General features: G+C 35.8%; 3 protein-coding genes and 1 long non-coding RNA gene across 8 annotated transcripts; 3 read left to right on the forward strand and 1 right to left on the reverse strand.

The window, feature by feature from the left end:
• LOC18776475 (E3 ubiquitin-protein ligase RLIM) lies at positions 119 to 7,435 on the forward strand. Of its 2 annotated transcripts, none has more exons than XM_020564622.1 (7): positions 119 to 284; positions 367 to 659; positions 1,869 to 2,909; positions 3,324 to 3,518; positions 3,625 to 3,758; positions 4,690 to 4,800; positions 6,872 to 7,435. In XM_020564622.1, exons 2-7 carry the CDS (start codon positions 492 to 494, stop codon positions 6,930 to 6,932), a joined length of 1,710 nt encoding a protein of 569 aa, XP_020420211.1. In that variant the 5' UTR covers positions 119 to 284; positions 367 to 491; the 3' UTR covers positions 6,933 to 7,435. The 2 variants fall into 2 exon arrangements, with proteins under 2 accessions (XP_020420211.1, XP_007210254.1); XM_007210192.2 differs by having other exon boundaries at positions 121 to 284; positions 3,604 to 3,758.
• LOC18777077 (tRNA-dihydrouridine(20) synthase [NAD(P)+]-like) lies at positions 8,201 to 13,643 on the forward strand. 3 transcript variants are annotated; one of them, XR_002271905.1, is made up of 10 exons: positions 8,203 to 8,372; positions 8,511 to 8,616; positions 8,804 to 8,942; positions 9,777 to 9,885; positions 9,979 to 10,115; positions 11,376 to 11,512; positions 12,224 to 12,330; positions 12,577 to 12,704; positions 12,994 to 13,108; positions 13,387 to 13,643. XR_002271905.1 is itself a non-coding variant. In XM_020564929.1 (9 exons), the coding sequence occupies exons 1-9, from the start codon at positions 8,328 to 8,330 to the stop codon at positions 13,040 to 13,042; spliced, it is 903 nt and encodes a 300-aa protein (XP_020420518.1). In that variant the 5' UTR covers positions 8,201 to 8,327; the 3' UTR covers positions 13,043 to 13,643. The 3 variants fall into 3 exon arrangements, 2 of the variants coding, with proteins under 2 accessions (XP_020420518.1, XP_007209372.1); XM_020564929.1 differs by having other exon boundaries at positions 8,201 to 8,372; positions 9,777 to 9,831; positions 12,994 to 13,643; XM_007209310.2 differs by having other exon boundaries at positions 12,994 to 13,643.
• LOC18776236 (carbon catabolite repressor protein 4 homolog 4) lies at positions 16,986 to 23,865 on the forward strand. 2 transcript variants are annotated; one of them, XM_020563312.1, is made up of 11 exons: positions 16,986 to 17,294; positions 17,388 to 17,488; positions 17,612 to 17,652; positions 18,612 to 18,661; positions 19,437 to 19,506; positions 19,659 to 19,780; positions 21,905 to 22,038; positions 22,136 to 22,189; positions 22,303 to 22,363; positions 22,501 to 22,648; positions 23,329 to 23,865. In XM_020563312.1, the coding sequence occupies exons 1-11, from the start codon at positions 17,230 to 17,232 to the stop codon at positions 23,629 to 23,631; spliced, it is 1,149 nt and encodes a 382-aa protein (XP_020418901.1). In that variant the 5' UTR covers positions 16,986 to 17,229; the 3' UTR covers positions 23,632 to 23,865. The 2 variants fall into 2 exon arrangements, with proteins under 2 accessions (XP_020418901.1, XP_020418900.1); XM_020563311.1 differs by lacking the exon at positions 22,136 to 22,189 and having other exon boundaries at positions 22,216 to 22,363.
• On the reverse strand, positions 24,396 to 25,785 carry LOC109949225. Its single transcript, XR_002271772.1, has 2 exons — positions 25,434 to 25,785; positions 24,396 to 25,283 (listed from the first exon to the last, which is right to left on the reverse strand). It is a non-coding gene; the product is annotated as an uncharacterized LOC109949225 (long non-coding RNA).

A 25,785-nucleotide genomic window follows, 5' to 3' on the forward strand; every position in this document is an offset into this window, starting at 1 on the left:
GATTGAAAGAAGTCGGAGTTGGCCCAAGCCTAACAAGTAGTATCCATATCCAGTTGCCCAAAAACCAATTTTGAATGGCACAAAAATTAGGCAGAGGGAACGCCACTCTCTCTGCTCTCATGTCGTCCTCTCAAAAAGAGTCCAAGACTCACAGACAAATTTACTTCAACTTTAAACATAAACATAAAACAAGTTGCTTTGGCTTAAAACTTAAAAGCCTGAAAAAGGCCTTCGTCCCATTTCCGCATCTGCGATCTCTCTCTCTCCTCTCTCTGCAACTGCAAGTAAGTTACTTGGTCTCAAAATTATTGCTTTTATTTTCCAAATGTAAATGTGATTGGAAAGCAGATATTCCTGCTGCTGCAGCTTCTCCCGCTCCATGTATCCAGATCTCAAATGTGTGGTTCGTACTGTAATTTGAATCACATTTTGAGGGTGAAGTACTAAGGGCATTGGATTTGGAGGGGTGGGTAGAGCCAGGAAGGAGGGAGATGGGATCGGGTGGGAGCAAAGCGACGGCGTCTGCATTTTCTTCTTCAACGTCGTCGTTTGGTGGCAATGGTCGAAGGCGTCGATCCAAATCTAAATTCAGCAGAGTGCTCAAGTCGTCTTGTCTGGGAACCACATCTCGATCCCACGACAGCGACAATGACGACCAGGTCCCTCTCCTTTTGCTTTAATTTCCATTTTATCCGTTCATTTAAAGTTCTTCATTATTTCTCTTTGGTTTTGAGCATCAATGTGGAAAATTTTTTGGTATAATTTCGGGTTAATTTAATTTTATTTGTGAAATGCGGCCAATGGACTTTAGTAACAAAAAGAGAAATTTTTTTTTTTAATGAATACTTATTTCCTCTTTAATTTATGTTTGTTGTAATGGGTATCAGATTATCAGTTGGTGAAGTAATATTTAAAGAGATAAATTTGTCGCCGCTGTTTTAATTCAATAATATATTTTCGGGTCCCAAGTCTCTGTTTTGTTTGTTTGGTACTTTGCTCCCTGAGAGTTCTTTTGAAGAGTACAAGTAAACTTTTTTTTCAAATTTTTTGAATTGTATGCTTCTCAATTAAAACATTTAGCGTCGAGGTTGGTATAGGAGTTACAAAGATGGAAAAGAAGATGGGAGAGTTGCATTTTCTTTTTAATAAATATTTTATAATTCTTATTGTCAAACCATTTTTTCTTTTGGTGTGTAGTGAAAAGATAGGAAAGAAAGGAGGATTCTTGTTGTTAAACATTGGTTATATTGCTTCAGTTCCTGTGCAGACCTAATTGAATGAATGTTCCACATGTAGAAGTTTCTTCCTAGAAAACATTGTAGCTATCTTGTCGAAGACTGCTTTGTGAAAGGTGGCTACTGGAATGAAATCCAGCTATTCTTGAATCCTAATATTTATGTGTACTAAGGAAAGTTTTCTCACAAAAGATGTATTGCAAATATGGGCCTGCCTTCCGTACACATAGGTTATCTTATACATCACAAAATCACATCGTACTTTTCCAACTTTGATATTTATACAGATCCCATGAATAACTCTTGTGACTGCAGGCTCACAAAAACCGTTAACCCCTTGTCCTGTGTACATTAAGGCTTTTTATCTGGGGAGTTCCCATTGTTTGGACTATAATATTTCTTTATAATAAAAAGTTGATGCAGTATATGCCTCGCCACTTGGACCTTTCTTTGTCTATGGTTGCTTCTATGTTTCTGATACTAGACTTCACTTCTTCTCCTCTACCAAACGTATGTATATGGTGAATGTTTCTGATAGGTTGTTATTTAAAACTTTTATTTATTTATATTGCTGGTGTGCAGTTAATTGCCAAAAATTATTTAAGGAACTGAAGTGTGTAACTCATGCTTTAGGTATGTGATCATCAGAACAAAGAAACTAGAAATAATGCTCCATGTGCAACTTTGAATGACACAGAGCCAGATCATGCAAAGGTTGAGTGTTTCAGAAAGGTTAACGTTGAACAACCTGATGAAATTCCGTGTATATCTTCAAATGTTCAGCTCAATGAATGGGGTCAGGCTAGTATCACTGATACTGCCTCCAGAGCTGGTAGCAGCTCTGCTCAAGCTGCTGCTCCATCTTTGAACCCTTCAAGTCGTTTCCTTTCTCGTTTTAGTTTCATTCCAGGTAATGTAAGCTTCAGATTAAGCCGGGCAACCAGTTTAGGGTCATCCAATCCTCTATCTCCAACAAGTCTCACAATACCGAACAACGAAGATGAACTTCATCTGCATTCAAGACCTGCTAGAAGTTTTGTAAATAGAGATGAAAGCCAAGAAGCCAGTGACCTTCCACAGTCACAGATGAATAGGAGCGCAACACATTTTTATGAAGAGACTTCTGACAATATAGGATTAAATACTCCGGGATGTGGTTTTTCTGTCAACTTGCAAGATAACCAGACAAATTCTTCTAGACACGATGTTGGTAGAAATGCTAACGGTACAATAATGGGGGTTGGTGTAAACTTGTGTTCTCCGAGAAATCATAATGAAACAGGGAGCAACAGAACTAGACCTTCCGAAAGACGCCCAGGTGCTCGGGAACCTGTTGAACGGAATGTTCGTTTCAGTAGAACTTTAAGTGTTGGAAGACTTCGTGACAGGGTACTCCGTCGATCATCATTATCTGATTTAACATTTTCTTCTTTGCAACAAGAAGGAGAAGTGAGAGATACAAATCAAGGTGATGATACAAGAACAATGGCACCTGAAGGCAATGCTGTAAATTTCGAAAATGGGTCTGGTTATCCTCCATCCAATATGTCTAGTTCATTGTTTAGCATCCAAGACTATGAGGTGGAAACATCAAGACCAAGAGAAGCTAGATATCATGATCTACTTGAACACAGATCAAATTTCCTAGAGCGGAGGAGAAGAATACGATCTCAGGTTTGTATCTGTTTCACACTGTTATTTTTTATTCTTTGGGTGAGATTATAGAACAATGAATAGCAGTTGACCGGTACATCTTTTTCACACAATCAATTTTTTTATTATTAAATTTGCCACCTTACCGTTATTGCAAATCCAGTTGACCAATACATGAATAGTGGTATAGGGTTGCCAACCAGTTGGCTGCCTTTCTATGGACATTACTATGTCCATTGTTCCTGGTGATTAGTTTGGGTATAACTTGTCCAGAACTCTGCTAAAAGTGACAGCGTAAATTTATTCCTTCTATATAAAACCATCTGTTCTTGAGACGTTTTCTCATGCCTTTTACTTTTCAATATAAATTTTATAATTTACTGAACTTCCTTATGTAACTTATTTGGTTTACTGATGCCCATGCAAATTTTATAGGTTCGTGCACTTCAGAGATTAGGGAGCCGCTTTGAAAACGTGTCTGGACATGAGAGATCTTGTATCTTATCTGGTCAACAGCGAACGGGTCGTTGTACATGTCGTACGAGTAGCCGAGATGCCCGTCCAAATGATGACAATAGTGCTAGGGCTAGCATATCAAGAATAGTTATGTTAGCTGAGGCTTTGTTTGAGGTAATGTTGATATGCGATTACCTTTTTGTCGGCCAGTTTCCTTATTAATTATATAAGTTGAACCGTTTATATGTAATTTAATTAGGTTCTGGATGAAATTCACCAGCAATCTGTGGTTTTATCCTCTCGACCTTCTGTATCGTCAATTGGATCTGTTCCCGCTCCTACTGAAGTTGTGGAATCTTTGCCTGTCAAATTGTTTTCCAAGTTGCAAAAGCATCAGTATGAGGAGGCTGCACAGTAAGTATCCAAGTCTATCTAATGTTCGACATTCAATTCACTGTATATCTCTGAAGGAGGTGACTGACCTAATTCAGTATTGTTCCAGAGTACAAGAATTAATCTGCCTTGCGCTTTTATGATGTTCTCAGCAGCCAGTGGCTTTCAAAAGTGTCTATTTTACAAGCAATTTCTTTGCAGATGCAAAAGAATGTTTAGCTTAGGGAAATTGTTCCTTTACTTGCTATAGGCACTGGACAAAATATTAGACTTTCATACATAGATTTTGTTTGTTTGTTTTTTTTTAATTAATAAGAGTTTAAAGCTTATTCCTTTTGAATTTTTTTTTTTTTCTCCCAATTCTGGCCATTTTTAGGTACATACTTTTGGCTTTTCATATCATAGTCATCACTTCATGTTGCCACAACATATTAGAGTATTTAAACATAAATTTTCATATTGGTAGTTAATAAGAGAATAAAGTTTACTCCTTTTGAAAAAAAAAAAAATATATTATTTTCCCAGTTCGGGCCATTTTAGGTACATGTTTTTGGCTTTTATATGAGTTTATTGTCCTATTACAATGGTTTATACATTTTAGGTCAAGACCTTATCTGTATCTTTCTTTATTCAGCTCTAATTTAATAAATACTATTCGTGTTTAGGAATTGGTACTGACAATTTTTTAGTAGCATGTGGATGTAAACTTGCATCCTTCGTATTACATTTAGAATTTAATGATTCTTGTTTTGTTGTTGGTACTTCATCTCTCTTGGTAAACAAATGGAAGTGTCTTTAGAAGGACGATTTTTGTGGGCTGACTATAACATGGTTGCAATGTCTTTATTTTCCAAAATATATTATTTTGGTTGGGAAAAAGATTGTAAGTTACATCTCTTTAATATCGAAGTATCTTAATATCTTTTGCTTTGCGTATCCTTTAATCTAACAGATGCTACATATGCCTTGTGGAGTACGAAGAAGGAGACATAATGCGAGTACTGCCTTGCCATCATGAATTTCATAAAACTTGTATTGACAAGTGGCTCAAGGAGATTCACAGGTTTGGAATGAACTTGCTTCTTTCAAATCGTCTAATATGACTTATTTAAACACAGGCACATACACTTTATTGACTACAATAAGATAGTATGGTGAGTGTTATTGCAATAAAATTTTATATGTTCAGGCTTGGAAAATTTCAAAATAGTAATCACTGTATAAAATTTGTCCCCGGGCTGTTTGCTTGTTTAGTAGCACTTGTATGGTAGTTGGTACTTGGTGATCCTGAAACGTGCTAGTACCAGTGACATAAACTTGAAGTTGGAAAATGGCGGTTCATAATAAGTTGGAATTAAACCAGACAGATGCATGACTGCATATCATGCCTAAGACGTTTAGCTCAAGTGTCATTGGGGAGGGTGGGCAAATGTTTAGGTCCTAGGTTCAAGTCTCAGTGTAATTAAAGAAATTGCATAGTTATAAATTCCTTTCTGTTACTAGAATGGAATTTATTATTATTATTTTTCAATGTGATCACCTGACCAGTAACCTTCCAATTTTGTTTTCCGCTAAATAGTGATCTATTCCACCTTATCCCCCCTTAACTGTGCATGTTTTTTGGTTCGTTCATGCAGTGCAAAAAAATAGTTTCCTTTTTCAACACAGCTATATTTTGGGAATTTTTATGAACTAAATGTTGTGTTGTTGTGTAGTATGAATTTATTTATTACTAGGAACTTTGGAATGAAGTTAAATTTGTCTTGTTCCAGGTATTGGAAATATTAATATTTTTCTTTTTAAAGTTTATTCTTAATTGTAATATTTACCTCTTTTTAAAGTCTATGTATAGTTTCAACAAGTGTATTCTTTGCCAGCAGAATGTTTGCTAGAACAGATCAACAAGAAGTTCTTGCAAACATGAATGTTTACTAGAACAGATTTCATAAGTATGTGTACATGCACTTGTACCATCGAATTTTACATTTGCTTTTTTCTCTTAGTGTCATGTAGGAGTTTGCACTTGTTTAATACGTATTACCTAGATGCTACTTGTGGGATGCCTCACCCAAATCATAGTTTGGAATGTCAAGTGCCCTGAACAGCTTGTCATTGGGGGAAATATTATTTTAAGGAGCGATGAAATTCTGTTGGATTGTGCTCCCTTGGTGCTCTTTTAAAATAAACCTTTTTTCTGTGTACTTAAATAATTAAATAATGAAAGGATATTTGAGATTTGAGCTTTGAAGTATACTTCATTAAATGAATAGAAGGAAAGTACTAGTGGTGAGTATCAGCAAGGACTTAGTTATGACATCATTTTTACTGCTGGGAATTCTCAGCATGCACAAGCTCTATCATTTATAGCAAACTGGCAACAGCTATAAGTCTTCAACATTCTCAACATCTCTTTCTTCTTTCCTTTCTACTATTAATTGGTTTTTCACTTTCATATGTTCCTTGTATTATTGGCAAGAAGTTCTTGCCTTGATTTACTTCTCCATTTCCCTCTCTGAGCTCTACTTGAACCCGTCACTCAAATCTTTTTGTCCGGAACTCAAGTACTGTGTATCTCACTGCCACTGCTTGTCAGGTTGTTTATCGCAACTAATGCAACACTTAGCTCCATTGTTTCCCCAATAAATATCAAATCCTCTCAATTCTTTCTTGTCGATGCTCATATTTATCGCAGCAGCCAGTTTTCCTTTTTGGCCTAACAATAATGTAAACACTTCCAAAGGATGCATCAGAATTGTATTCTATTTCTGCAATGGATGTTGTTATACACCGTTGCTATTATTCAGACAATCCATTCATTTTGTCCGACCACCCCTCTAACTAATATGGCTACTAAGTAATAAGCTAACTGATCTAACTAATTTAACCATGACAGCATAAGCTCAAGTCATGAAAATGCTAATCTCAATGACCAAGAATTGGAAATTGATACGTTAAGTAACTGTAGAATATATGAACTTCCATAGAAATTTTTTCATATTATGAATTGTTCATTAATTAATTTCAATTTCCTTATGCCTGAAATATCAATGCCTCTTGTTGTTGACATTTTAGGTTTGTATTAATATTTTGGTGCTACTTATCCTGGAAATTGCTAATGTGTATCCGGTATGCAGGGTATGCCCACTCTGTCGCAGGGATATCTGTAGATCTGATGTGTTGCCTGCAGAGAACTAAGGTAGTGGTTTTTCACTCTTCTTCTCTGTGAATGGACAATTGAGGAGTGAAGCTTTCCGCGGAGGCAGTGTTTTCGTGTATCATTGTTTAGGAAGTTCAGTCCTTATCTGCTTGTATCATCGTTGCTGCCCGCCATTAATTGTTCTCATTGTCAAATGTAATACTGAACGTTAGTAGAAACGGACTGAACTACTTGCAATCAGCAACACCTCCAGCCAGAGGGCGAGGGAAGTGGAGGGAGAGAGAGAGAGCTGTTTCCTTTCTCCGATGAATTCTGTTAATATGCTTAGTCAGAGGCCCCATTGTTGTATCCGAAATTCTGTGCATTCCCGCTGTTTCCTGATTTTGTTAAGGTTTGGACAGATATCACATTCTCATTAAGTTTGAGGTCACTTGGAATGTGCTTCCTATTTTTGAACTTTGATCAACGTTCTCCCTTTGCTACAAGAATTTCTATAGTGTGGGCCTTATATATGACCCTCAAGTGAGGTTCTATCTTTTAACCGTTGGATCAACTTAGTTAGCCGTCTTACGTTGGGTCATCTAACATGTAAGCCTTGTACATAATGTCAGATAAGCCCCGAGCCACAAATGTTAGTGAAATGTCAAACAAAAAGGGATTTTTGTAGGCATGTTACTTGAATTTATATCTCAATTTCAATTTGTCACTTTAAAGAAAAATTTAAGAGAAATGTCACCTAAAATTTTCAAAATCCATGATTTGTCATTTGACTTTAACACTATCCAATCTTCCATATATTTTAAAGGATATTTTAGTCTTTTCTATTTTCAAGGATATTTTAAAAATGGAAAATTCATTATTAAAAAAAATAATAATAAAATTTATACATGGTCATAGCAGGGATGACAATGGGTCGGGTAGGGGCCGGGTATGACAATACCATCCCCATCCCCGCTCTCCATCCCCGCCCCCATCCCCGTTTATTAGGTTTTGGGGAATCTCCGTTCCCGTCCCCATCGGGGGACTATCCCCCATGCCTGCCCCGAATCCCCGATTTTTTTGCATAAAAAAACATTTATCATACATTTTAACATTAAGTTTCATATTAACTTATCATTCAACACATCCAAATTAACTATAAAGTTCAACTCAACTATTTAAAATCATATCAATAGGAAATTCCATAGAAAATTAGGAAGAAGGTTTTTTTTTTTTGGTTGGAAAAAAAGACGTAAGTTTGAAATATTTTCACGTGTATTTGTTTAAGCCCTTCTAAATGTTCTTTTAAATATAAAAATATTTTTAAAATTGAGACATTGGTGTTGTAGTGCGTAAACGGTGCACTAATCAAATTTGGTCGGGTGTACTGTGGATTCCCCTGAAAATAGGAGCAGGTCAAGGCCAGATCATCCAAACTGACCAGGCCGACGAAGATGGAGTACGAGAACAAACTCGTCCTTGCTCCCATGGTTCGCATTGTGAGTACCTACTTGTACTGCTCCCACAAACCCTTCTAGCTGCCGACTTTTCTTTCTTTTCTATTTTTATCTTGGGTTTTAATACAAAATTAACTTCTAATTCATGCTATTTACTTGTAAATTTCTTAAACTGGTTAGGGGACGCTGCCATTTAGATTACTGGCTGCCGAATATGGTGCGGATATAACCTACGGTGAGGAAATTATCGATCACAAACTTGTCAAATGCGACCGCAGATTAAATGGTACATTTATTTTTTTTGATTTGTTTCTGCTACAAGTTATTGATTCATGGTTTTGGTTATAAATTTCTGTTAATTTTGTTAATATTTGACCTGGAGAGTTACGGAAGCAGATAATTTGGTGTATATTGCTTGTGGGGTACTTCATTTTTTGACAAGTTTATGAAATTTTTTTGTGCTCGTTGCTCAGAGAAAATAGGGTCCATTGATTTTGTTGAGAAGGGGACAGGAAGTGTCGTTTTCAGGACTTGTGATGAGGAAAAAGATCGAGTAGTGTTTCAAATGGGCACTTCTGATGCTGTAAGGGCTCTCATGGCTGCTCAGATGGTGTAAGTTGAATGTTGTTGCATTCCATTGTTCTCCTTTTGTTGTGAAGTTTGTAATTTTTTGAGATTGGTCGATTTTATCTTAAAAAGTAACAAGAAATTAATTGATATAGTTAGTGGATTGCAACTTTAAGTTGATACTCTTGCTTCTATTGATTGTGAGAGCTCAAGGCGATCAATATGGTTTTTATCGAATTCATCAGGATCATGGGTCGTGTGGGAAGAGAATATGCTCCTGTGGTCTTGTATTCACTATTTGAGCTTGGGGTTCATTTTGAACCACTTATTGCTTCTGTAGGAAGCGAAAACTCAGAAGTACATGGGTGAATACATGAACAATTGCATACAAGCCTATAAATTAATAGGTTAAAGCATTTAGTGATTTGAATAAGTTTTGCTAAGTTTAGCTATGTTTACTACATGTTCCTAAGTTTTTTCCTTTAAATTTTCACCTTTTATTTATTTTTTTCTTCCACATATATCGTGCTATGTTGGATCATAGATAAGGTTGTTTTTAACTGTAACCCATTAAAGATTGGCTGTAATTGAATCAACCCTTAAATCTCTTTTCTTTGAAAGAATCAGGTTTAGGCAGACAACTTGTTTTGAAAATGTGGCTTTATCTTTGTTTGGGTTCATGCATAGAATAGTGGTCTGGTATCTACTCTTCCTGGCTGAACCTGTTGTGTATCTGTTTCATCTCATGCCCCAATCTGATCTTCTTACTCAATTTGGACAAAACACCCAAGTATGTGATATGGGTCTGTATCCATCTCAATGTAACATATGGGCTTGTCTCAACAGTATCTTATATACTTTTTGACCTTTTTCTTTTAGGTGTAAAGATGTTGCAGCAGTGGATATAAACATGGGTTGTCCAAAATCATTTTCTGTGAGTGGGGGAATGGGTGCCGCATTATTGACTAAACCAGATCTTATTCATGATGTATACAATCTTGTTTCCCCGAAGATGTTTTTTATTTCCATCTGAAGAGTGTTTGCAGTTGATTCCTAACTCGCTTTTTTCCGTTCTGTTCAGATTTTGACTACATTAAGGAGGAACATGAGTATACCAGTGACTTGTAAGATTCGACTACTAAAATCATCTCAGGATACTGTGGAATTGGCCAGGCGAATTGAAAAAACTGGAGTTTCTGCTCTCGCTGTCCATGGAAGGTGATCTCTAATATATCCTATTGGTAAAGTTGCGCTTAGCATGCTATGTTATCATTTTAATTTAGCCCCTCACTCAACTGTAGTTGAAGATGGAATCTATGTAAATGGATGTAATGGGTTCCCTCACTCAACTGGATGTACGACATTCTAACCCCATTTTCTATCAAACCATAAGATAACAAACCATAAGCAACACTAATAGATCCCTAGTTCAAAACTAGCTATTCTTACCCCTGGTTATGTGTTAGTTCAGGTTCTGCTAACACCCCTAGAACCCTGTTGTTGTTATCCCTGTAAATCCTAACTTCTGTATTAAAAAAGAAACGAAAAGAAAAGAAAAGTACTCTTAGGTCCCAAGACTTAAACCTGCCATGCTGTCCTGTATAAAGGCTGTCAACGTAAATCTTGAATTGGATTTTAGTCAGAAAGAGGTTTATTAGAGTATGATGATAATCATAAAAAGAGATAAGGTGTTGAGTTGTAACAGCTTAGTGAACATTGGGCCAAAACAAAAATTACCTTAGAAAAAAGAAAACAAGACGAGGTGAGTACCAATATTTGAGAGCATGGGAGGAATAAGAAATGTGAAGTATGGTAATTTTGGGAGCCATCATTGAGACAATAACACCAACTTTAGTCCTGTATTTGGAAAGCCATTGGTTTCGACACCAATGGTAATCTGCAGATGAGACACTGCTGCCGTAAGTGAAGAGAACTGTCGAGACTGAATAGATCAGGAAGTGGAACTACCAAATGTAGAATTTGTTGGGAATGAAATCAAACGAGGACACCTATGCCCTACCCGAATTCTGCTTTTTGAAAACCGTAAGTTCAACTGTCATGAAAAAGAAATCCTATTTGCATAGGATGCTATAAAAGTATCAACTGAGGTGGAAAAACCAGCTTCAAAGTTGGCTATAAGTCAATGTTAAACAAAATGGAAATACATATCTATACCCTATTTCCTTGCAATGTTACATTATAAAGAATGGAAAACAACTGACAGATAAGTTTAACATTGCAAAGCAATAGGGTATAGATAAGTTTAAATTGGAATCCCTATGAGTCAAATGCATCTTGATAGGTTTTTCATGCTACATATTGAGTCACTTCAAATATAAGGATAAATATTTTCATCCCATTATATTTCTTTAAAGTGGGATGGTCCCACTATGTCTTTGTAATAGTGAAATAATATCAATCTATTTGTCTCAATTGCATGGTGTTCGGTCTGATGCGTTTCTTCTCAATAAAATGCAGAAAAGTTCCAGATAGGCCACGAGATCCGGCTAAGTGGAGTGAGATTGCTGATGTTGTAGCATCACTATCCATTCCAGTTATAGCAAATGGCGATGTTTTTGAGTATGACGATTTTCAGCGTATTAAAGTTGCTACAGGTAGCAGTAATACAATCTTTAAGTAATCTTTTGATAATAGAATTTCTTTAGGACCATATCATACTGTTTGTTGAGAATAAAAATTTCACCTTGGGTATTTCAAGCCGTGCACCATGAAGTAGCCTTCATCTTGAGAATTAATATCCTGGTCATGAAAGTACCCCAATTTTATATCAACCTTCATGTTTGTATTAGCTTGATATATTTCCTTTATGTCAAGGTTAATATATAGGGATTCATTGTCAGATAAATATGTTAGAAGCCCGCTTCATGGGACCAGGCAATTAATGTAACATTGTGTGTCATTAAAATGGTAAAAATCGCAAAATATGTTCCCGTCAAATGGAAAAAAATCTAGCAAGGCTCAATTTGGATCTAGGGGTTTAATAGAATAGATTTGGATTTTGGAAATAAGCTTACTATGGTTAGAAGAACCCTAAATATACTAAATATAGTTTCTTCGAAATGACTACATATAATGTTATGTTATGAATTTGAAATGACTAGTTTAAATTGAATCCACGCATTTCCTCTATTTCATCCTATGCAATACAACCTTTTATGCATTGTTAAGATTATGCTCACACAATTTAAATAAGCTTCTTAAATTTGAAATCTCGCATTCCAAATGGAACTTAAGATTATGTATACATATTATATGGGTATTTGTGTGTGCTTTGAATGTATTAATGATGCACGCAATTTCTAAAGGTACCTCATCTGTGATGGTTGCAAGAGGAGCACTTTGGAATGCTTCAATTTTCTGTCCGAAGGGAAAATTACCATGGGAAGACGTGAAGAGAGAATATGTTAGGAAGGTACGCTTCTCCTAGTGATTTTATTTTATTTTTAATTTTTCAGTTGTGCGCCATAGAATAAGATATTGGTCATTTTCCCCAAGTGGCGTGAGTCAATTTCATGTTTTCAACTCAAGACATATTTGAAAATCTTTTACAGTGCATTTTTATTTATTATAATAGTAGGTCAGTGTATCCACATTTTCACTTTTATCATGAGAGACTGGAGCTAGGCATGCTAACTTGTTTTTGTACTTTTGACTGCAGAGTATCTTATGGGATAATGATATTAAAAGCACAAAGCACACACTGAAAGAAATGATAATGCATCATTCTTCCCTTGAACTCCCAGAAGGAAAGGCTGTGACAAAATCAGATTCCTTGGTAGATTTAGCGTAAGTGTGGTTTAGATTGCTTATGCATTGACACTACCCATTATATAATTTCATCTCTGTTCACTGCTTGCATGATCCCTAACCCTGGACCTGGATCACTTTTTTCCGTGTAATATTCCCTAGGGTTTGTGATGATTACTGAAACTAGAAATTTTATGAGTATTTTTATGCTTTTTCAGTTCTGTATCACTATCAGCAATATAAACCCATGTGTTGTATTAAGTTCTCTGGGAAAAAGTCTTTCTTTTGTTAACTAATTGTACAATTTTCCCCTCTTTTTCATTCTCAGGCGGCTCTATGGAGAGGAGAAGAGTTATGATTTTTTTGTTAAAAACTGATTCTTTGTAAATGAAAAGTAGATATATATTGATCGTGATCCTTGCCTCCATCTTCAGGACAACCAAGTGAGTTTTGCTTTTCAGTTATACGTTTCTATTCTGCTAACTAGACAGCAAGAATATAGGGTATATTTACCACTGACCACTTCATTTTGTACCCCACTATGTTCTGTTTAAATCTGTTGCTTCATGCATGGAAGTTAAAAAAAGTAAGAAAATTGTTTATCAGAAGCTGGTGAAGGCTATAAAGTTCGATGTCCTGCTATCATTATTTCCTTGTCCACCTATTTGTATATTGAATGGATATTCTATTACCAAAATTCTGAAAACAATGTGTTGTGCAGATTATATTACCATTATTGGGGACAAGCTAATTTTAATTCGCTTGAGATTTGGTGGTCTTGGCTTGTAACAATGCAGATTTGGTGCTTTCTAAAGCACTATTTCTTCTTGAATTTATTTATCCCAATTGTAAAGTTTTCTCAAGTTCCTGAGAAATGGAGTTTGATAACAGTCGACATTTATTTAAGGATTATTTACTGTAGTGCCCTCTGAAATTTCGATTAAATCTCATTTTACTCCCGAAAGTTAAAGTGACCTACTTAATCCCATTGATTGTGATTTCGTGTTCTACTTTACCCCATACCGTTATCTTCATTAATAACTCTATTAGTTTTGATGATGTGTCATGGGTATTTGTCTTTTTATAACAAGTGATGATGTGTCATGTGAATGGTCCACTTTTTTTTATATTTAAATTGAATTAAATATATAATAAAATAATGTAATTGTTATAAAACTAGAGGGAGAAAATGTAGAGAGAAGTGATATGCTAAAGATAAAGTTTCACCATGTTTATTCTTCTTTTAATCTTTGGTAGAATCACCAATTTATAGGCTTATAAGATAGGAGATTGAATATCATCATTTACAATATACCTATAGGTTACAAGCACTAATTATAAATAATTAGTGCATAGATTACATAAAATCCAAGGGTGGAATACTAAGAGGTATGCTGGTCATCCACCAACTCATGCATTTACAACACTCCCCCTTGGATGTCTATCATACAGTGACATAGTCCCCTCCTCGGCCTAACCGCGCTCATTTTCATCCACATTTAGCCCCGTCGTTGCCTTCCTCGACTTGACCGCGTCGAGCCACTTTTCTTCCACGTCAAGTCGCCATCGTCTTTGTTCCACGTCGAGTCGTTGTCGTCACTCCTCTCTTCGACTTTGAGGTGCTGGCCTTGTTGTCTCTCTAAGATCCTAGGTGTTGGTTTCGTCTTTATCTTTCTCCTTGGTGCGTTGACGTCTCTAGTGGTTTTAGCGGATCTTTTCCTGCTATTGTGCCGATAGTCTCCACGTCAACAACGATCATGGTGCAATCTGCTTCGTTGGGGTTAGCGATCACGGTGGAGGTGGCTTTCCTCATGCCCTCTTCATCGTCTGATCTGCAATCTTAAGCCTTACTCTCATGGAGATTTGGCGTGGGTGCCTCTTCACCTAGGGTCTATAGCTTTGATCCTCTTTTTCAAGGTGTTGGGCCAGGTTTTTGGAATCGAGGGTTGTTGGGTACCATCCTTTTACCCATCTTTACGGGTTTGACTGGTTACTCTGCGATGGGAACTGCGAATCCAAGTGATGTTGGTGTCCTTCTTGACAAACCTATGGAGACTGGTCTAGTGGAGTCTCCTGGACGCCTTTCTTAATGTGTTATTAGAGCATTCGTGGGCTGGGCATTCGACAGATACTCTTATGGCTAATCCCCGTGTTCTGGTTAAGTGGCTAGGCCAGTTTTGTTATTGTTGCATGATGTTTTTTTTTTTTTGGTTCTCCTCTTAACTGATCTTTGATTCTCCGCCTGTCTCAATGACTGTGTTTTCATAAGAGATTTCTTTGTCAGTGTTGAGATGATACGGTGTGCTTGGGGGCTTTTTATTTATTTATTTTCTTTCCATGCCTGTTTGCGGTTAGTCTCTTCTTTGTGTTGCTCATTGCAGATTTCTCTTCTTTCATCACCAATTGCTATTGGAGGTGGATGGGGATGGTGTGCTTTGTGGCTGTTTTCTTCCTCTTGGCGTATTATGTTTTATGTCGAATGTTCTCACTGTCTTGTGGCTGTGAAAAGGACTATGATTTCATAGCAGGACTCTTTTGACAGTTGGATTGTGTTGTAGTGTTCTCGTCGGAGGTCTTTGCATAGAAGGTCTATGTGTCAATTTGCTAATTTATTTTATCTTGCTCTAGCATTGGTCCTGCGTGACTGTTTCAGACTCTCTTGTTAGTCTATAACATGTGTGGTACTCTTTCCTACCCTGAGGTTTGTCCCTCCTGAAGGTTATAACGAGGCCACTGTTTCGTGCCGTTCTATATACGCTACTTTGATTCTATGAATGAATTCCATTTCTCAAAAAAAGTGGTATTTGATTGTATTGAATTTGGGGAAAGTTTCATTTTCTCGTAATTGTCTTCAATTAAGATTCAATTGCAAAGAAAATTTATCAACTCTTCTTCTAAAATATGATTTTTTCTAGACATCTTTTAGAATGCAATTTGGTTTGATTCCTTTGGGCCAATGTGTTTGATTTTAAGCATTTGTTCTACATTAATTTTTGTGGTTCACACAAGTGATATACATATATTTCAATTCTTCCCGATTCTAATATTTAGTTGCTGCAAATTTTAGTTCATATTAAGAAACTTCCCTTTTATATAAAATATATATCAAAGTTGGAGTATGGATATTTGATAACTTCAATGGATGCATAAATTTATTTACTTTTTTTTTATTTATTGATTATTAAAATTATCTTATTTTCTTATATTTTTAAGAGCTCCCATATGAACTAACTTTCAATTAAATTTATTGAATTTGAAACATTATTATTAAATGTTTTAAAATGTAATGAACAAAATTATAACCTATAGCGTCTTATTTCTACCTTTATTCTACTTTTATAACATATAGTTGTTTATACATTGTTACTACTTCTAGCTACTTCTCCATTAGATTATCTTAATTTTGTAACAAACTTACTCATTAGGTCACTAGGTTATCTTATTTCTGTTTATAGGTCATTAGATGTTTATAGATTATTTAAATTGTGGTTTGTGCAGTTTATATTGTTGGCCTTAATTCTATAACAATAGCCATTATCTTTACTAAATTTTTCTAATTTGTCCGCACTAACACCTACCGTTTACCAAGTTTGTAGCAACAGAGTCAACACCTGTTGATTTGATTTTATTATATCTCAAGTGTTTTGGCTTAATTCTCTTATACGTATTTAATAAATTGTCAAAATTGTTTTTAATTTATTTTCAATTGATTCAATAAATTGAGCTTATACTTTTATCCATTAGATTAAAAGAATGGTTGATGTAACTAAATTGTTGTTTGTTCTGTTCACTTTTTAAACTTAATTCTATCATAATAATTAACGCTTGCTATTTTCCAAAATAATCTTTACAAAGAAGAAGAAAGAATATTAGCCAGCTACACAGCAAAGCCAGCAAGAGCTAGATTCCCTTGCAAGAAACATTAAAGAAAAAATATCCCCATCCACCACCCAGTAACCTATAGATAAACACCAGTACAAGTTTTTTTGAACAATACGCCGCTCAAGACTGCTCATATTATGATGTTTTAATAGTTGCTTGATCTATAAAAATGCACAATATTTTAACATAACCAACAACATATAAAACATGTTGGTAGTTTATTTTTTGTAACTTAAACTTGCCAAACTGAGCATTGTTTAGATCTCAATAAACACAGACCCAAAAATTTTAACATAACAAGCATCACATAGAACATCTTATTAATTTATTTTTTGTAACTCAAATTTGCTAAACTGAGCATGATGCCACTATTTAGATCTCAATGTACATATAAGCAGTGCTATATTGCTTACATATTTTGACGACTTTATACACATTTCAAGCAATTTCAAAACCTACTGCACCGCTCGGGCACCTTTGCTAGTGTGTAACTAAAAACTGAAAACTGAAATGGAAGAGCCGGTCAAATTTCGAATGTTTCCTTTCCCATGTACTATTTTAATTTTAGTCCCAAGTCCCTCTTCCGCCCCCTCGCCGCTTGTACCATCTTTATTTTAGTCCCAATTCCCTCTTCCGCCTTATAACAAACACCTAGTCCGCACAATTCTCAACCTCCCTATCAATGCTAAGGGCTTTTCCTGTGGTTTCCCGCCTACCCATTCCCTCTCCCACAAGTACTCAGACTACGTAATGCTCGTCAGAGACTCAGAGAACGATGGCTCAGTTTTAGCTTCTTCTTGTTTTCTCTTTCCATTTTTAGTAATTTGTAATTTTTCGCAGGAGTGTTTTGAGCAGAATGAGCTCAACAGCCCCATCACCAAAATTCCCAAAATTTGTTCCTGTGGAAGAGAGTACCATCCATTCGATAAGTAAACCTGATGGTATTTACTTATGCTCTTAATTTGTTTATATCTGATTATTTTTGGGTTTGTTTCTTTTGGCCATTGTGTTTTATGGTGCAAAAGAAATTCAGTAAGCATGAATTCTATGATGTGATATTGCAGGTATCAGGTTTAGTCTTGTGTCGTATAACATTTTGGCTCAGGTATGGCTATGGCATTCACTCGTCTCACTTAATTTCCCATTTTGTGCCCAATTCATTTTGTTATTGTTTGTTCCTTTTGGTACTTGTCATATGAATTGGTATTCGACAATCCATTGTGTCACACAAAGAACTGGATAATGAGAATAATTAACTTTATTTAAATAAATGGAAGTTACGTATAACAAAACAACTGAATTCAGCTCTTCTTTTTAGCTTTCTATGCCGCCCTGTTCCTACTTGGTTTACCCTATAAACAAATAACATTTGCTTCACAGTACTAGAGAGGTAGGAAAACTGAAATTTTAAAATTTCTCGTTCTCAAGTCAGCTCTTTTTTTTATTTTTATTCTATAACTTTCTATGTTCTAATTTTATCAGTAATGGAATGAATGCGAACAAATGGTATTGATTGTATGCAATGTTGTGTGTGTATGGGACATAATTTATATTCTCTTTGTTGATGATTGGGGCAGAAGGCCCGAATGGAAAGAAAATATATAGCCAGAAAACTTAACTAACTTAACTAATTATGCTTCTGGATTCAGTAATTTCAAAATAATCTTCCACCAAGAACGGAGCATAGATAGGCGGGGCCCCAATAAACTCATAATAGCCCAAATTATCTTTACCGTGATATAAATTGTAGTGTTGGCTTTATTATGTATGTCATAGTGCGTTTGTTTGACAAACTTTGATGAATATGTTATGTTCTCATTATTCCTTGTCAAAATGATATGTTTATGTTTTATTGTAAATTTCATTTCATTTTCTCGTCCTTGGTTCTAGAATTCTCTTATCCTGTATTACGGCATAATTTGTTTTTGATGCGGAAACACCCTACAGATTCCATGTCGGGAATTTAAAACCCCTGTGAATGTTAACCGTCATATGTTGATTTCTGTTTTCATATTTTGATCACTTAAGTTTAACAATTTGTTTACTTATTTTTTGTATGTGTAGGTATATGTAAAGAGTTCCTTGTTTCCACACTCTCCATCCCCTTGTCTGAGGTAGAAATCATAACTTAAGTATTTTTTGAATAAGTTGCTCTATTGTTTTCTAAAATTGATATGAATACCTTTCATTATTAGTTATTGCATTCGCATGATATTATGATAATATTGGGTCATAGTGATACATAGCTCAAAATCTTTCCTACTAAGGAACTTAGACCATGTATAAGATAGAATTTGGGTATCGTTTTATGTATACAACAACTAGATGTATGTTTTTGCTTGCCCATATGGTATGTTTGAACGCTGCATATGCCTGCTACATGGTTTTTACATTTTTTTACATTAATTAACTTCAGATTGCAATTATCTTTTGATGGCTTGGTAATATATGTGCCCATTTGGCGAGGTCCCGGGAATCTTTTTTGGAATTTTTTTCTTCCACGCATATAGAAGTCTTTCACATGTAAGTGCATTTGATCCTGTTAAATAATGAGTTTGGTCTTATGATTGATCTTTTACTAGACAGACTACACAAGAAAATTAGATAGACCTTTTCTTTTCTTTTTTGAATAGGAAATGTAATAAATAATAAATAAAAAAAGAGTTGTGAGAAAGATAGACGAGATAGCCATCTAAGTGCAACCAATAAACTGCAATATTACAAGAAAGTTAAATATTTGGCTAAGTTATGACATTCGTCACAATGTATTTGGTACAGCACTCGCTTGAAAGTATTTAAAGTTAATGTGTACTTCTTATCGTTCAGATTTTATCTGGTTTACTATAATCTGAACTGGTAATGTTATGTTTGGAAATATGTTTGTTATAGGTGGAAAGCTCGCTCACAGGCAATTTTGAGTGTTCTCAAGAACCTTGGAGCTGACTTTCTCTGCCTGCAGGTTTGTTTTTCTTGCCTTTGCTATCTTATTTTAAGTTTTCTTTTTTAGACTGCGGAGTTAACATTCCTTCCTGATGGCTGCCTGTTTTGAGTTTAAATACTTGCTATCCCATATATAACCTGTTGTTTTGAACAATATAAAATTATTTCCAGGAAGTTGATGAGTACAACAGCTTTTACAAAGGAAACATGGAGAGCAATGGCTATTATAGTTCTTATATTCAGAGAAGTGGGCAAAAGCGTGATGGATGTGGAATTTTTTATAAGCACGACATGTATGTTTTAATTGATTCCTTTTTCCAGTCCAAAATGTATGAATCAAATATTTTTTAACTAGACATGCCATCAAGAAAATAGGAAAATAAGAAAGAAGAAAAATAGGACAATTTGTTTGTAATCGGGGCTGGATAATAACAAGGCCTAGTCTTCAATTGCAGAGATGAATACTCAAGAAAGTAAAGTGGTTGATTTAGCCAATTCGTTGGGTAGTGGATTGGGGAGTTGGCGTTTGAAATACTTGGGGCTTCCACTTTAATCCATGGGTAGGTAGTTTTTGGGATCTGGTGGTGAAGAAAGTGGAAAAGAGATTGGAAGAAAGCATTTCTCTCAAGGGAGTTAGGATAACTTTGATTCATTCAGTTTTAGGCAGTTTGCTAACCTATAATCTCTCTATTTTTAAAATTCCAGCACAAGTGGCCAGTTGAATAGAGCAATTGATGAGGACCTTTTTGGGAAGGTTTTGATTAGGGGAAGAAGGATGACTTAGTTGGAGCTAGTGTTTCTGGTTAAAGAGAAGGGTGGTTTGGGAGTTGCCAATTTGGTAAAATAGAAATAAGGTGTTACTTGGTAAATGGTTAAGGAAATTTCTGTTGGATGGGGTTTTCATATGACATGCTGTCATTAGTAAGAGAATGGACAATTCTAATCCAATAGCAGCGCCAAAGAAGGAAGATGGAAAGTATTCTTTGTAGACTAGCACCGCTAAGAGGTTCATTTCACTGCCCTTTGAAAGACAGTTACCAAGGTTTAGACTCTTGTGTCTTGCTGCCATTTTGGGGTGGATAATGGATGGTCAGATTTTGAGAAGAGAGTTGGGTTGTGGATACTCTGTCGATAACTTTTTTGTGTCTTTACAGATTGTCCATATACTGTAGTTTTGACATATCTAGAATGGTCAGTTCTTTGCTTCCTTTAAGTGGAGGTTTAGGCTTTCACGGAAACTTGAGTGGATCTGACATTGGGTAGGTCACTTCTTTTCTAATTTCATTGGAAACTGTTATTTTGCAGCCCTCTAGTCCAGATAGGAGGAGATGTATGTTGGATTCTTCGGGAGTTTTTCTTGTAAATGTTATTTCAAGGAGTTATTTGATAATCCATCTATTTTTTTGTTTCAACCCTATTCTATGATTTGGAAGGTTTAATTTAAGCGCCTCCTATGTGCCCTTGCTTGGATTAAAGGTCATGGTAGGGCGAACACTTATAACTGGATTCAATGATGAATGTTCGTCTTCTCCCCGATCATATCATGTGCAAAAGGAGGAGGGGAACTGTGGACGATTTATTTCTTATTGTCCCATTGCATTAGGGTTAAGATTGTTTGGGGAGGCTGCACTATGTTGGGTGATTCCAGCAGCTTCTCTTCTCTCTTTTCTGAAAGGCACACTGCTTTTGGGGTGGAAAGAAGGCTAAGGTGGTATGAAATTGTGAGGTACTGGCTGTATTCTGGGTAGTGTGGTAGGAAAGGACTGAAAGGATTTTTAAGATTTTAAAGGGGAAGGGCATAGGTTGAATTTGATAAACTAGGTTTTGTACTTCATTTTGGGCTTCTGTTTCTTCGGAATCTTGGGAAATTCCATATTTGTTTGGCAATTTTGAAGACTGGAAAGATGTTTATCTAGATGTTATGGTTTTAATTGTACGTTAGCTTGATCACATTGTCTCTTTGTATTTAGTGGATACCTCATCCACGAAAATTTTAACTGTTCTGATTCTAAAAAACTTTTGTTTCATGTCAAAAAAAAAGGTTTAATCCAAAAGAAAGGAGGCGCTAAGCCTAGCAGGGAAGTAGTAGATTAAGAAATACAAGAGTTAGGTTAAGTGAAATGAAATATTAGTGTTCTTAAAAAAAATTAAAGAAAAATTAGGCAAGTCATATTTATCCCCTATTGGGCTCACCTACAATGTCAATGTCATGGTCTCATGTAGTAGTCGATACTAATGCTCAATTATTTGAATGTCAAAACTTTTAACATTGTCTCTAGCAATGGGAGATAGATATTGTGACAAATTTACATTATTCCTCTCCAGCTATTTTAAACTTCTCAGCATTGTGTTACGTATTCAAATTTGAATCTAAAACTATCTTAATTGTGCTTGTTTAAATGTTCTTCGTCCTTCAGGGCAGAGTTGCTGTTAGAGGAGAAAATAGAATACAACGATCTTGTAGACTCAATTCTAGATGGAAATGGGCATGGTGATGATAAACCAAATAACAAAGAAGCTGTTGAAAACAAAGACGATGGACCCAAAATTGGTAACTTGTATTACTTATTCATTGTTTTTAAATTCGATCACTTTCCAGGTTCATGTCTTTCTTTGGGTGCTTTTAATCACAGCTTCCTTTTGTCCAGTTATGGATTTTTCCACAGTATTATTGATCATTGATGGCTACAATCTGGTTTCCGGTAAAGTTTCTTCACTCTGTCTTTAGGTTCAACATTACAAAGCGCCCTGGATCAGGGAGATCCTGATGATCCTCGTGTCAGACTGAAGCGTGATTGTGTTGGAATTATGGCAGTGTTCAAGCTTAAAAATCCTTCTAATCATGTTGTTATTGTGGCAAACACACACCTTTACTGGTAAAAGTGGTTTATTATTTTTTATTTGTTTCCTGCTATATTATGTGGTGTTGTGTTTATGCATCTTGGCCTATAAGCATGGATTTAATATTTTTTGTTGGTTCAAATTGTAAAGGGTATTGATGTTTATGCTTCAGGGATCCAGACTGGGCTGACGTTAAGCTTGCACAAGCTAAATATCTTCTATCACGCTTAGCTCAATTTAAAACATTGGTATCCCAGAGATTTGACTGCAGTCCTTCATTAATTTTATCTGGTGACTTCAATTCAACTCCAGGGGATAAGGTTTGACGCCCTTAAACTTCTTTCAATTTACCCAGTTTCCTCTTCCTATTGCCTATGGCTTGGTTTTGTTTGAATTGGTTCAGTTCAGATCCTTCGGGTTTTAGTCATTTACCAGTGTGGGAACATAGGGGGATTGAGAAAATAGGACATGCGGGTGGAAATAGCAGCACTCGTGAGTAACCATATTGACATAGATTAATATGAGAGGTAAAAACTTGCCCGAAGTTTGGCTCAAATACTTTCTTCTTTTAGTTCTTCTAGTTGGTGGCAGCTTGTTGAAAGAGAAGTACCCCAGGGGATAAGGCTTATCACACACTTTCACTTCTTAGTTGACTTGGTTTCCTCTTTGCATTGCCTATTGCATGTGCTTTGTGTGAATAATTTCAGATTCTTTAGGTTTTATCCTTGGCCCCTTCAGGCAGGTGGTGATGCATGCCTGCATGGGGTACACATAAAAATAAAAAGATAAATTGATGCGAGTGTGAGTAAAGATAAAATAAGAATGTACAAATTGTTTGTGGAGATGTACTAGCTTATCTGTACAGAGCTCCTAAAAGTATACATGCAAAAGATTTGCAAGCTGATCTAAAGTTGCCGGCAAGTAGCTGGATAGCTTAGAAAATATTTTACTTCAATGACCTCGAATACTTCCACTAGTTCTAACATTTTGAACATTCCAGGTTTACCAGTACCTTATTTCTGGCAACTCTTCATCTGCACCCTCGATAGATTCTGTAGATCTACCTATTCCCTTGTGCAGCGCATATGCTACTACACGTGGTGAACCACCATTTACAAATTACACTCCTGGTTTCACTGGTACACTTGATTATATATTCTTTTCCCCTTCTGACTGCATAAGACCAGTCAGTTTTCTTGAGCTTCCGGAACCAGGCTCGTCTGATCTTGATGGTGGATTACCAAACTTCAGTCACCCAAGCGATCACTTACCAATTGGTGTTGAATTTGAGATCTCCAGATAGGGAAAGAAATATTTGCTTCCTCAAGTTTTGTTTTATTTTTGCAAATTGACGCATAAGATTTTGTTTACAGTGCCGTATTGTTACCATTGGAAGAGGTGAGTTTAGAAGTAAGGTAAAAATTGACTTCCCTCTTGACAAAATTGTTGAAAAGTTGAGGCAATTTAAGGGGTAAACAAATTTTATCAAATAATTATTGTGGACAAATAAATAATAAAATAACTGATGTTTTTAATATTTCCCTCGAGTTAAACATTTTTTTAGGCAAATGTTTGAGTGAAAGCGTTATCTAAGTTATGAAATGATACATTTGCTTCAAATATTTTTCTGGTTGAAAACACCTTTATTGAATAAATCTTTTTGTCGTTTGGAAATCGTTACCGAAGAAATATTGAATGGGACATGTAAGAAGTATTGTCCTTGTCTCTAAAGGTAAAGACTGACACTTCATATCAACACATTATCTATCACTTGTGCACTCTGCCTAGTCAAAGTTATAAAGACCTATATAACTTGTAATTTTCATTGCCTTTAGCCTTTAATCATGGGTTTTTAAATTATCTTTTACTCTGATCTTGGATGTGAGGTAAATACTCTATTGGACTGGAGCTACAAATTCCTCACATTAGCAGCATAATTTTAGGTTTACTTCTCCAAATTGAGAAGAAGAAAAAAAGCCATTATAAACTCCCCACTTTTCCTAATTAAGAAAAAAGTACATATATAATACTGAGGAGTTTAATGGATATCACATGTACAACATCATGAACATTATAACTGTCTTCACTAATTATTAATTACAGAATTAGTACGTAAAACTCCAGTAGATATAGAAAAGGGGAAAAAAACACACACACACACACACCCCATTTTTCCAAGGAGGTGAAAGGAGTAACTGGGATTGACAAAATAAGGATCCACCAACATGACTTCATCATATCCCAGTGCCCTTTTACTATCACCACCATCAAATAATGCATCACAGCGAAGTCGTTGTAAAATGCTCTTGCTTTCCTTAACATGTAGCTAAAACAAGATGTCCGGTACCGAAACCCTAACCGGAGGGCAGCTTCTGTGCCTCGAATCGTCCCTTAAACTTTCTCTTTTTTCCCTTCACATATTCTTCATCACTTTCCAGCTTAACATGGTTCAAACTGTTATGCTGGTGACCGAAATATCTATGTTGCAGTGAATCGGGTGATGATGTATAATTCATCATCACTCTTTCTCTGCATGATGCTAGTTTGGTGAACTTTCTGCAATGGTGCTTCTTGGGGTTCGACTAGGCATAAGAGTTGGGAGGCCAAGAGATAGGTAAAATTGATTAGTGGTATGAAGTGAATGTGAAGAATTGGACCACGCTTTGCTGTCCTAATTGGGTATTCATTTTTATGAAACTATACCACCAAGTTTGGTTGTGCCCAAGTCCTAAGTTTCATGTTGTGTTTATCACATGAAATCTGACTTAACATGATTCTTACCAGATGAAATATAACCCATTCCCAGCACCAGAGAAGAGGGAGAAAAAGAAAAAGACACAGACAAAATCAAGAACAGGATTGAGGATTGATTGATTAAGATCAAAAGCGACTGCTTGGAGTGAGGTTGAGGAAAAGTGCCTTGGCATCCTTGCAAGCTCATCCTGTGCAACAAAACTGTGATAAACTATGAAAACCAAGAAGGAAAAAAAAGAAATCAAGTAACAAAAGATTATCTTCAGCCACATAACCAAAGAACAAGAAGGAAAAAAAAAAAACGAAAAATGAAAGTCGAAATGAAAGAATCCCTCCACAGGTACCGCTTACCAGACAGGGATGAGATAGGTCATACTCATATGGTGGTTTTCCTAATTGGCATGCACATTTGAATGTGAGATTGTAAGTAAACCACTAGTGTAGAGTGCGATTTTTTTCCATGGAAACTTTTAGGATCATGTCAACTGTCCGACCACGCTTACAAGAAAGGAACTTTTGATGTGTTTTTTTCGTGAAGACTTTTAGGATCATGTCATCCGTCCTACCATTCTTACAAGAAAGGAACTTTTGAATTTATATTTCATCCTAATCGACGTGGATTCCACCTCAAATACAACATACAAGGAATCTCCCTTCCGACTGTCTCTTGTGGAACATATTGGATTCGTGGCATTTTAGTGAA

This window comes from Prunus persica, chromosome G5 (assembly GCF_000346465.2).
Source record: "Prunus persica cultivar Lovell chromosome G5, Prunus_persica_NCBIv2, whole genome shotgun sequence".
Lineage (NCBI taxonomy): Eukaryota > Viridiplantae > Streptophyta > Magnoliopsida > Rosales > Rosaceae > Prunus > Prunus persica.

Excerpts from the sequence above, each read along its gene's own strand:
- LOC18776236 (XM_020563311.1), top strand. The coding sequence starts at position 17,230 with ATGCTAAGGGCTTTTCCTGTGGTTTCCCGCCTACCCATTCCCTCTCCC. Across the intron at positions 17,489-17,611 it reads TTCGATAAGTAAACCTGATG|GTATCAGGTTTAGTCTTGTG; the intron begins GTATTTACTTAT and ends GTGATATTGCAG. Across the intron at positions 22,649-23,328 it reads ATTCAACTCCAGGGGATAAG|GTTTACCAGTACCTTATTTC; the intron begins GTTTGACGCCCT and ends TGAACATTCCAG.
- LOC18777077 (XM_007209310.2), top strand. The coding sequence starts at position 8,328 with ATGGAGTACGAGAACAAACTCGTCCTTGCTCCCATGGTTCGCATT. Across the intron at positions 8,373-8,510 it reads TTGCTCCCATGGTTCGCATT|GGGACGCTGCCATTTAGATT; the intron begins GTGAGTACCTAC and ends TAAACTGGTTAG. Across the intron at positions 8,617-8,803 it reads ATGCGACCGCAGATTAAATG|AGAAAATAGGGTCCATTGAT; the intron begins GTACATTTATTT and ends CTCGTTGCTCAG.
- LOC18776475 (XM_007210192.2), top strand. The coding sequence starts at position 492 with ATGGGATCGGGTGGGAGCAAAGCGACGGCGTCTGCATTTTCTTCTTCA. Across the intron at positions 660-1,868 it reads ACAGCGACAATGACGACCAG|GTATGTGATCATCAGAACAA; the intron begins GTCCCTCTCCTT and ends CTCATGCTTTAG. Across the intron at positions 2,910-3,323 it reads GGAGAAGAATACGATCTCAG|GTTCGTGCACTTCAGAGATT; the intron begins GTTTGTATCTGT and ends CAAATTTTATAG.